At 26.8% G+C, this 11,876-nt stretch overlaps 1 protein-coding gene across 1 annotated transcript; it reads left to right on the forward strand.

Moving 5' to 3' along the window:
* The first annotated feature begins 922 nt into the window (after positions 1-922).
* LOC122512295 (39S ribosomal protein L19, mitochondrial) lies at positions 923-4,417 on the forward strand. Its single transcript, XM_043628051.1, has 5 exons — positions 923-1,102; positions 1,259-1,361; positions 3,315-3,768; positions 3,843-4,127; positions 4,227-4,417. Exons 2-5 carry the CDS (start codon positions 1,289-1,291, stop codon positions 4,354-4,356), a joined length of 942 nt encoding a protein of 313 aa, XP_043483986.1. The 5' UTR covers positions 923-1,102; positions 1,259-1,288; the 3' UTR covers positions 4,357-4,417.
* The last annotated feature ends 7,459 nt before the right edge of the window (positions 4,418-11,876 follow it).

Consider the following 11,876-nt stretch of genomic DNA (forward strand, 5'->3'; position numbering starts at 1 on the left):
TTCATCTTGAAATATTTCAATGAAATTTATAAGGGTACGTTCACACGACTTCTGAAAAAACTATTCTTGTCTTTCTCTCTCCTATGACAGAGGTATAAGTTTGTCTCACTCTATATTTTCTTACGTTTTCCAAAATCGAAAAATGTAGAGTGAGACAAACTTATGTCTACCTCTGTCATAGGAGAGAAAAAGACAAGAATAGTTTTTCCAAAAGTTGTGTGGACGTAGCCTAAGTTGCGTTACGTTTACCCGTTTACGTTCCGTTCAAGGTGCTATTGTGGACTCAACCTTAAAGTATGTGAGTGAACGAGATAGTGATATGAATTTCCCTCTCATAAATTTAAGGTGCCGTCCCACGTCGGCGTAAAAACGTCAAAGCGTCGGCGTCAAAACGTAAATGCATGAGAGTGAAAGAAACAACCTTATATCTCTATCTCGTTCACTCTCATACTTTAACGCCGACGCTTTGACGTTTTTACGCCGACATGGGACGGCACCTTTACGCTTTGATGTTTTTACGCCAACTTAGGGTCAAGTCCCATGGCACCGTTTTGCGTTGCGTTTTGTAACTAGGCAATGAGTGCAAATAGAGAAAACCTATATCTGTATCTTTCTCACACTCATGGCCTAGTTACAAAACGCAACGCAAAACGCTGTCATGGGACTCCAGCCTTAGGCTGGAGTCCCATGGTAGCGTTTTGCGTTGCGTTTTGTAACTAGGCAATGAGTGTGAGAGAGATACAGATATAGGTTTGCTCTATTTGCACTCATTGCCTAGTTACAAAACGCAACGCAAAACGCTACCATGGGACTCCAGCCTTAGAATTTCAACTTCAGACCGTGCCGTAATGCTTCCGGTTTGAAGACGTTTTAAAAAGTCGTGACACATCTATCAAAATGTTGATGGTTCATGACTTATAAGTTCATTCGATTCATACTTCCCATCCCTGATGGAAGTGAAATTAAACAAAATATAAACTTTTTTACAAAAAAAAATATTATAAATTTATTCTTAGAGTACTTGCATTTACTCGATCGTGAAGAATAAATTTAAAATGACATTGTAAATGTCCAATTGACAATAAAGTTCGATTCCTTATATGTAAGAGAAAATTAATTTATATATATTTACTCCATGTACATTGTGTGTATTTCAGTATTTATAACCTCGAAATTATAACGAAATTTTAATAAAATTTTATGTATAATTTATTAATTTCTCAATGCCAACTAAAATTTTCATTACTATTTGTTACAGTGATTATTTAATATTCTAAAGGATACAAAAATGTCATTTGCTAGCAGAATTTTTATCCGAGATTTAAAAAGTAAAAGTCAATTCTTTCTAAGATTGCAAACATGTGAGTATAAAAATCATTTAAATTTATTATTCAATTATTATTTCAAGTTTATAATAATAAAAAAAAACATTTTGGAGAAAATATTCATATTCAAAATTTTAAATAAAATTCTTCTAAAAATTAATTAGTTTTTTTAAATATACAAAACTTCATTTTATAAATTCAAGTATTTTCGAAAAATTACATTAAAATATTTATAAAAAACTAATTCTTAGAATTGTTTTATCATAATTTTTTTAAATTAAAATTTTTTTAAATTGACTTTTTTAGACTTATTAAAATTTTGGAGAATTGTAATTAAAATACTTTAAAAATTTGATTTTTTTTATAGTTTTCAAAAACTAAATTATTTTTCAAAGATTTTATCAAATTTCAATTTTTTTTCAAAAATTTTACCAAATATCAATTATTTCTTAAAAGATATTACCAAATTTCAATTTTTTGGACATTTTTTAATTGTATAACTGTAAAACTATTGTCTTTCAAAAATTATTTTAAAATATTTTTAAAAAATTAATATTAAGAATTTTGTTATTAAAATTTTTCGAAATTATTCTACCTTAATATCTTTAAAAAGAAAAATGGACAGTTTCAATTATAAAAAATGCAATTTTTGTATTTAAATAATTGATTTCTCAAAGAACTTTCGGAAAATTATTAAAAAATAATACCTATAGATATTTGATTGAGATATGAAGTTTAGTTAAGGGGGTCACCCCGTGTGGCAGACGTTTTTTAAGAGTTTTTTTTTGGGATTTTCTTTTTAAGAACCATGAAAACTTAGGACTTAAAATTTTTACCATATATTCAGTTCCATTTTAACAACAAATTAAAATTTTTGCAAGGAAAAATATTTTACTGATTCCGAATTATAAAACTGGAAAGTGATGATGATCATAAAAACGCTGTCTATCGGCGTCCACGATACTGACTAATTGAATAAACTAAAATCGACAAATCAAAAGGCATCTTAATCTGTGAGGATGTGGCTATCGCCGGAACTAGGATTATTTGAAAATATTAAAAATTGAATTTTTTACGCTGCTTTAAAATTTTTTTTCAAAAAAACGTGATTTTTTTGGTCTATTTTGTTGTATAAAAAAGAAACAAGTTGACCTTTTTCAATTATCCTAGTTCGGCCGATAGCCACATATGTGCTGAACACGCCCTAAAAATTTGTGCGATATTGGTCAAGCCGTTTTCGAGATATCATGGACGCCAGTTTGAAAAACACAGTTTTGAGAAAAACGCCTATCAAAGCTTAAGTAATACATTGTTCGCTTGGCAACTCCTTGTCTTCTTAGTGCTGTAACTTTCTTAGGATATCAAAAATAAAAAATTCTGTTTACCCACATATTCTATACATATTGTAGATGTGATTTATGAAAAAAAAATTTTTTCGATTTTTTGAACCCATCACACGGTGTGACCCCCTTAAAAATTGTAGAAAATAATTGAATTTTGGATGGGTTATAGTTGTAATTTTTAGTAATTATTAAATTTCAGAAGTTGAAATTTTTTTAATTTTATTTCCTATGAAAAAAGAAATAAGAAGTATTTAAATATTTATTCAATAAAATTATTCAAGTTTTAATTAATTGAATTTAGAAATCAGTGAAGAATCAGGGATATACAAAATAAAATTTTTGAGACAAAACTGAATTAAATAAAAACAACTTTTTCGACTTTTTTTGCTCGTTAAAGTCGATCCTATTAAAAAATGAATTATAGGTTATAATTATAATTTTGTTTTCTAGCTAAATTTGATTACTACCTAATTCAAGTAATACACACATTTTTTGAATATAACACTATTTTGTACTCCTGAGGTTAAATTACAATGGAAATGTAAAAAAAATTATTTGGTTGAGGGTAGAAGAAGGATATTTCTACTCGAATATTTATTGAATGTTTCTTTTTTAAATATTTATTGAATTTGTTTTTTTTAAATAGATCACTCAACGAAAGATGAACTTGCGTTTAAGGAATCATTGAATTATAGGAAAGATGTGAATACAAGTTGGTCAGAAATTGAAGAGCAAAAGAAGAAAGTAGATTTATCATCAAAATCACACCCATCACAATATCGATTCGTATATCCAGAATTTTTACCATTTCCACTTGCATCAAGAAGAAATTCAATTAAGGAACAACTTGAACGGAACGATATGATAGCCAGGAGGACAGTAATAGATATTCCTGAGTTTTATGTAGGATCCATTTTGGCAGTAACGCATTCTGACATTCACGCTGCTGGAAAGTTGACCAGATTCGTTGGCATTTGCATCTTCAGAGCAGGATGTGGTTTGAAAGCTTCATTTTTGCTTAGAAATGTTGTAGACGGTCAGCCAGTGGAAATGGATTACCATCTCTATGATCCTTGTATTCAAAAAATGGAATGTTTAAAGTAATTTACTTTTGTTAAAAAAAAGAAAGGGGTTAATGCTGTGGAACTTGTTAATTTATTGAATATATTTTCAGATTGGAGAAGAGATTAGATGATCAGTTACTATACCTTCGAGATTGTGCACTTGAACACAGCACATTTCCATTTGATTTAGAACCTGAATTTGTTGTCGGTCGAACGGAAGTTCCAGTGAATACTATTCAAATTCCCCTCCTACCTCCGCCATGGATATCGAAGTATGAATTACTGGGTTTAAAAGGAATTACGCCGGAATCAATTGTTCTTAATAGAAATCGCACGAGAAAACTTAAGAATGCAGCTCAGCCTTGGGAGAAATATGATTTGATGAAAATGTACCGGTAAGTATTGTCAATCACATTTTGCATTTTCTTGTCTGATTAAGGTAATAAAAAAAGTAGAAATAAAAAGAGTTTTTATACATTTTTCTCTATTTACAGAAAAACTATTCCAGAAGAAGAACAAAAAGAAATATATGCGGATCTCTATTCGAAAATCCATCAATTAGAATCATCACGACAGAAACAAAAACGTTCACGAGTTTTTTCACGACCAAAGAAAAGTGGATAGAAACATTTTTCTTAAAGTATTTTGTACATATATTTCAAGAATACATAAATTTCTACTATTACTTAAAAGTATTTCTCCTTTTTTACCCGAAAGGGTGTTTTTTCTTCACATCGCTGTAAAATGTGGTTTATTTAAAAAAAAGAAAATAAAACAAGACGCGAGATTTTGTTGATTCTGCAAATTGGGAGGGAGAAGAGTTTCTATTTTCATTTTTGACTATAAACTTCTCCCTTTTATTTTTTTCAAGTTTATGGATGATTGTCACATTATTTCACTTATCTCTAATTTTTTTTTATTTAAATTTCTTTCACCTGGGTCAGACCAGCTCAACTGTGTTAAAAAAATTCCATTGATTTTCTAAAATGTTAAAACTTTTATGAAATTTGTAGTTCACAACAAAACCAAAAAACACTTTTAACCGTTTTTTGAAATTTTTGTTATTTTTTTTGCATTAACAAAATATTACATTTTTAAAAAAATTAATAACTCAAAAGACGTTTACAATAAATTAATGAAACTTACAATGTTTACACAAAATTGTTCACTCTTTTCAATGAAAATAATAGCATGATTGTAAATTTAAAAATTCCATATTTTTAATAACAATTTGAATTATTTATCTGTTCTTGAAGCACCAAAAAAAAATTTGGTATCTTTAATTTGGAATGTACGTAAAAATGTCAATTTGGAAGATGAATAGTTCTTTATAGTTCATATTATTTACTAATGAACTAAAGCTATTATAAATACATGTTATGGTCATTTTCTGTAAGATGACATTTTTATTATTTAAACAATAATTAATTAACAAATGCCTAAAAATGTCAATTTTAGTACACTTCCTATGAGTTTAATTGCAATTGGAGGGGTAAAACACTTAAAATTCAAATTGTTATTAAAAATACGAAATTTTTAAATTTACAATCATGCAATTATTTTCATTGAAGAGAGTGAACAATATTGTGTAAACATCGTAATTGTCATTAATTTATTGTAAACGGCTTTTGAGTTATTATTTTTTTTAAAAAATGTTGTAATATTTTGTTAAAGCAAAAAAAAATTTTCAAATTTCAAAAAACGGTAAAAAGTGTTTTGTTTTGTTGTGAACTACAGATTTTCATAAAAGTTTTAACATTTTAGAAAATCAATGAAATTTTTTAACACAGTTGAGCTGGTTTGACCCAATTTAATTTATTATATTTATATTTGTTTTACTGAACATCAGATATTGACTTTTATATTTGTAATACTAGGAACTAGGCGGATATAATAAACATTGCCAGGTAATTAAATAAAATTGATGAATAACTTTAGAATAATTTTCTCCAATTCGGTACCCAATAATTCTCTCCAATACATTTCTTCACACGTGAAATTTACCGAATATTGTTAAAATAAATTTTATAAATTTTTTTTACAAATGTTATACTTGTAATTTACTAATATTCTTTGGGTTCTTCACTATAGAAGATGTGAATAAATAACACATTGACAGACAATAACAAAATGTTTTTAGAAAATATTAATTTCTTCTAAAATTGTAAAAAAAAACTGATTGATCCTATTTATTTTTTTTATTTTTAAAGGCTTAATTTATATTTTGCAATTAATTAAAATATTGAAATATTGAATCTTGCTTTACTGTCATACATTGTAAAATTGTTCTCATGGCTCTCCTTGAACAAATAAAGATATTGTATTATATTCTAAATATATACATTTATATAATTTTGTTATCTTTTAGTAAATAAAAACTGCTCAATAAATTTTTATAAGAGTAAATATTTTAATTTTATTAAACATTCATATACATGTGGAATGTGATAAATTTATTCAAGAATAGTATTTGAATTCTCAATTAAAAAAGTATGTATATTTATTATACATTATATATTAATAGTATCGATTCACTAATTCTGCCTGAAAATATTCTTATATTTTATGAAAACTACCTCATATATATTATATATATAAGGATATAGTAAATATAAAATCATAAATAAAATTTTGAAAGAGGCTCAACTCTGAAAACCATTTTCAAAGTTGAGCCCTTTTCGAAATTACTCTTTATAATATATAATTTAATTTGTATGATAGATGCCTTCTTCACTCTTCATTACAGAAATGTAAGTCTGGCAGCACGCATGCCCTGCGTTTCCACATATGAGACAGTTTAAAATGTAGAGAATTTATTTAATATAATTTTAAAGGGCCAGATTCACTTTATGTGAAGCCTATGTGAATTTTTACTCTTGTGAAATGTCATTTTAGTGAATTGGCAATTTTATGAATTTCCACTTTTACGAATTGTCATTTTTACGAAATGTCATTATTACGACTTGTCATTTTTGCAAAAGATCATTTTTACGAATTATCATTTTTCCAAATTGTCATTTTTACGAATTGCCACTTTTGCGAAAAATGCTATAGTAAATTTGTATCCATACCCATACAGATTTACGGTATCAATTTTCGTAAAAATTACGATTCGCAAAAGTGACAATTCGTAAAAATGACGATTCTCAAAAGTGGCATTTCGTTAAAATGTCAATTCGGATAAATGACATTTCGCAACAATAACGATTCGTAAAAATTATATCTTTCGTAAAAGTGGCAATTCATAATAATGCCATTTGGTAAAAATTACAATTCGAAAAAAGTGAAAATTTGTCAAATTGGCAATTCGCCAAAATGTCAATTCGTAAAAATAACCTTTTTCAAGAGTGGAAATTCGTAAAAAAAAGGGATTCGGTCAAATGACAATTCGCAAAAATGACAATTTGCATGAATGGCGGTTCGGAAGTTTGACATTTTTAAAAAATGAGTATAGTTTTCGTGAAAATAACAATTCACCAAAGAGCTTTTTCGAACAAATGTTAATTCGATTAATTGACATTTCGTAAAAATAACAGTTCGGCTAAATGCAGTTCGGTCAAATGACATTTGAGGAATAATCATGCGCCTTGTTTTTGCATAAGTTCTTGTGTATATAATCTTGTATAAGGGTTTTCGGCCTGGTTCACAGATTTTGACACTTTAACTTCAATTACTTAACGAAAATTGAAATTATCTAAAATGAATTATAACACTTCCTCCATTATGGGCCACTATACATTAGAATTTTAAGTAGTTTATATTTAGGTACTAAAAATAAATAATATAAAAATACTATATCTTTAATTATGGCTATTGACATTGTGATAAAAACATGAAGTTGACAAAATTTGGCGTTACCAAGGGATACGAGAAACGAATCATATTAAAAAGAGGAGTTATTTGTTTTGGTTCCATAATCGAATTATTTACATAGTATAAAATTATTACAAATATTAATAATAGGGTTAGTACACACATTACATATGCCTTAATTAGGTTATACAAATATTTTATTATCTATAAGTTAGAGAGAACAATTGTAGCGTAGTATACTCACATATGATTTGACTGAATGCAAATTAAACTTGTTGAAACTAGATTTTTCTCAAATTCAAACTGGATATATTTGATACGTATTAAATATGTAAATTATTTTTTTTTAAACAGCGTTTCATTTTATTTTGAATTAATTGCTTTTTCCCATGTTTTTGAAGAAATTTATATTTAAATATTTTCTCATTTTTGATTAAATTTACAGTCAGTTTGACTAGTATCAAATTTTAAATTTGTCATAATATTTATATATACTAGCTGTCGGACCCGTCTTCGACGGGTTTTAGTTTCTGGTAATACATTTTATAGGGTGTCTACCAACCGGGAAATAGCCGGGAATTAAATTTGACTGGGAAAAATTAATAATTAGTTACCATGAACTATTTTGTTAGAAAAATATCACTATTTGAATAAGTTCATTATTCCCGGCTATTTATCGGTTTCCCCGCGCAATTAGTAGACACTCTGTCAAATCTATTATGGTAGAAACTAAATCCCGTCAAAGACTGGTACATAACATAATTTCTTAAAAAAGAGTATTTTCATAAAATAAGTCAATTTTTGCAGCCATCTGCAGATTTATTTATGGCTAAAACTTAAAATCAAGTAAATTTAAATTTGTTTAAAAAAAAAAACCGGGTAAAATTTGGACACCGCCGGGAAGTTTTTTAAACAAACATAGAGACCCTGCTTAACTTTTGTCTTTACATTGCTCAAAACATCTTTTATAAGTTTAATCTAAAAGTAAAATAACGTAATTTTTTATTAGAATGAATTGGATAAATAATTATGAACTGCATTATTTTGACATCAAAATCTTAGTCAGAGACCCCAAAAATATTACTGACTTAAGCTTGATAGTAATTAATAACAATTATAATTTTTTCCATTTTTTGATATCGAAAATATTTTTATTCTTACATTTTAGTCATGGGATTTTTTTTGTGCAAAATTATGCTAAAATGTGAATAAGTAACATGTAATACTTAATTATAGATAGTTTAAAAGCAGTCCATTAGGAAATATAGAATTTAGAAATTTGCGATTTTTTAAATTTTTCGAAATCATTAATTTTTATACTTACATTTTAGTTATAGGACAGTATTTTTGAAAAAATTATGCTAAAATTTGACTAAATAACATGTAATACTTAATTATAGAGAGTTTAAAAGCAGTCCATTAGGAAATATAAAATTTAGAAATTTGCGATTTTTTAAATTTTTCGAAATCATTAATTTTTATACTTACATTTTAGTTATAGGACAGTATTTTTGAAAAAATTATGCTAAAATTTGACTAAATAACATGTAATACTTAATTATAGAGAGTTTAAAAGCAGTCCATTAGGAAATATAAAATTTAGAAATTTGCGATTTTTTAAATTTTTCGAAATCATTAATTTTTATACTTACATTTTAATTATATGACAGTATTTTTGAAAAAATACTGATAATATATTTAAATACTAATAATATATTTTTTTGCTAAAATGTGACTAAATAACATGCTATACTCAATTATAGAAAGTTTGAAAGCATTTTTTAAAAAAATGTAAAATTTAAAAAATTTTTGATTTTTGAATTTTTTGAAAAAATTGAATATCTCCGGTTCTAATTAATATTTTTCAAATCTGTAAATTTATAAACCTTCCTTGGCCCAAGGTATAACATTCTGCCAAATTTGGTTTCAAATGGTCCAGCCGGTTTTAAGTGATGCGCGAACAAAGATTCTGTGACATACCGACACACACACATACATACATACATACACGAAATTTTTTATTGGTATATTTGAAATCCTTGATGCCTATACAACGAATAATTATGTGCGAAATTTAAAGTTCTGAGCAATGTACAGACAAAAGTCTGATTTTATATACGTATATAGATAGATAGATACCTACAAAAGTTTAAAATTTTTCAAAAATATGCCAAAGGTTAAAAAAATATGAAAAAGCTAATGTTTAAAAAAAAATTATAAACCATAAAATTACGAATTTTCTAAAATATTTGGATTCGCATGATGCTCGTTACTCAGGGATTTTTAAAATTGTTTATTACGAATCTGGCGTTTTTTTTAAATTCAAATTAAAAAAGTCAACATCATATTTGTAATTATGTGACTCCGAAAACCACCGAGTTCGATTAATTTTCTCTAATAGATTTTTAATAATAGAAAAAACTTAATTTTTTGAAAATATATTGCAATTTGAATTAACAATATTAATAGTAGTAAGTTACAAGAAATTCATTGATATCGATTTATTGAAAAACTTAATTTTTCTTATTCGACGAATATTTCATGAGATTTACGTAATTTCAAATGAACCAACTTAATATTAATTCAAAATTCTATGTAAGTATTATATATTTGTTTCAGAAAGCTAGAACTAATATTAAAATAATTATTTTTATTACGTTGTTTTAAAAAAATAATCGAAAATAGTAAAAGTTTCGTAATTTAGTAAATAAGAAAAAACTGTGTCAATAAAACTTTTCTCAACCAGCGTGTGTAGATTAATATATAAGCATGTTAGAAGTGAAGTTATGCTTCAAAAATTTGTGTCAATAATTGAAAAAAGCTAACTGAAGTCAGGTAAAATCTATACTGTTTATAAATTATTACTAATTAAAATAAAAGGTTTCAAAAAGTTATAGAGCTTTTCAATAATTAATACATTAGGTAAATCACAACTTAAAGCTCCTATAGACACAATGTTTTATTAAAATTCATTAAATTTTTAATTTCAATGTCCGCCATATTGAATCTGCTATTTTGAAGTTCTGACACCAAATTCGTAATCAACGACCATGAAGACCCCTGAGTGCCGTATTTATTTCTTAAATTTAAAATTAAGCTGAAATACCAAACTAATAAAAAAAATAATAAACATTGTCGAATCATTTTATGAATATTAATTCTATTTTGTACTTTTTAATTTTTTTCATTGACAAGTCATTGTATTCTTCTTTGAAGTGCATTTATAAAAAAGTAATAAAGTTAGAAAGATGCTATTTGTTTAATTAATTAAATGAACTTTTTCATTTCACGCTGTTAAAAATCAAACTCCGACTTTACTTCAAAATGATTAAAATGTAGTTTTTGATTGATTGAGATTTGATTTTTTCAAACAATAAGTTTCTTTTAATTTATAAAATGCACTCGTATATGTTCATAAATATAACAAATTGAATAAATAAATTTATTTTTGTTAACAGGTTTTCCAGTGCATCTGAACTTGATGGACTTTTTGCACCTCCAGTTCCTTCTAATGCTTATGAACTTTTACAATTAGAAGATACTATTAAAATAATCTTTTTTAAAGAATGGATCAATTTTTATATACAAATCCATTGGAAGCCGTGCAGTTTGTATCAATTTTTAGTTACTTGAACTCACTCAGTGACTTCTTATTTATTGAAAAGTTTTTAATAGAAGAGGATCAAAATAAACAAATCCCGGTGGTCAACGCACTCTATGATTACTTGGAAGACAATAATGATAATAAAGTAATGAAAGTCAAATTGGCAAGAAAATTATTGCAAGGCAGTGACCTATATGGAGAAAAAAATAATGAAAATTTCGATGTAACTTTTGTCAATGCAATGTTTGAATATATTGTCAGTTCTCTTGTATTTGACAAATATGGAAATGTTTATGGATTTTTAGCTCACGTTGTTCAAGAAACTAAATGTTTTCAATTAGATTTTTTGCTCGAGGAAATAGTGGCTAGCCTAAAAAATGCGAGGTTTAAAAATGAGTATGGCGAGAATTCGAGACTTTCTAGTTTAGCAGTGAGGAAAATATTTGCTGATATAATCCTGCCATTGTTTCCTCAAACTAAATCTGACATTAACATTTTGTCTATTGATTACATTTACGCACAGGCTGGTTCTATATTCCTTCGAACTGGTAGACCGAATACTGCTTTTTACACTGAGTCGCAGGACTTCAATAAAGCTGCCTATGATCAAGAGAAATTATTTGAACAATATTTGGTAATTGGACATCTATTAAGAAATACCCTCAACAGTGAGAACATACATACATTCCGTAAGCTTTAAAGCTTTTGCTCTACCAGCCCTTTTTTA

Source organism: Leptopilina heterotoma, unplaced genomic scaffold (genome assembly GCF_015476425.1).
Source record: "Leptopilina heterotoma isolate Lh14 unplaced genomic scaffold, ASM1547642v1 Lhet_97, whole genome shotgun sequence".
Lineage (NCBI taxonomy): Eukaryota > Metazoa > Arthropoda > Insecta > Hymenoptera > Figitidae > Leptopilina > Leptopilina heterotoma.

Coding starts and splice junctions, on each gene's coding strand:
- LOC122512295 (XM_043628051.1), top strand. CDS start 1,289: ATGTCATTTGCTAGCAGAATTTTTATCCGAGATTTAAAAAGTAAAAGT. Junction 1,362..3,314: donor CTTTCTAAGATTGCAAACAT/GTGAGTATAAAA, acceptor TTTTTTAAATAG/ATCACTCAACGAAAGATGAA. Junction 3,769..3,842: donor CAAAAAATGGAATGTTTAAA/GTAATTTACTTT, acceptor ATATATTTTCAG/ATTGGAGAAGAGATTAGATG.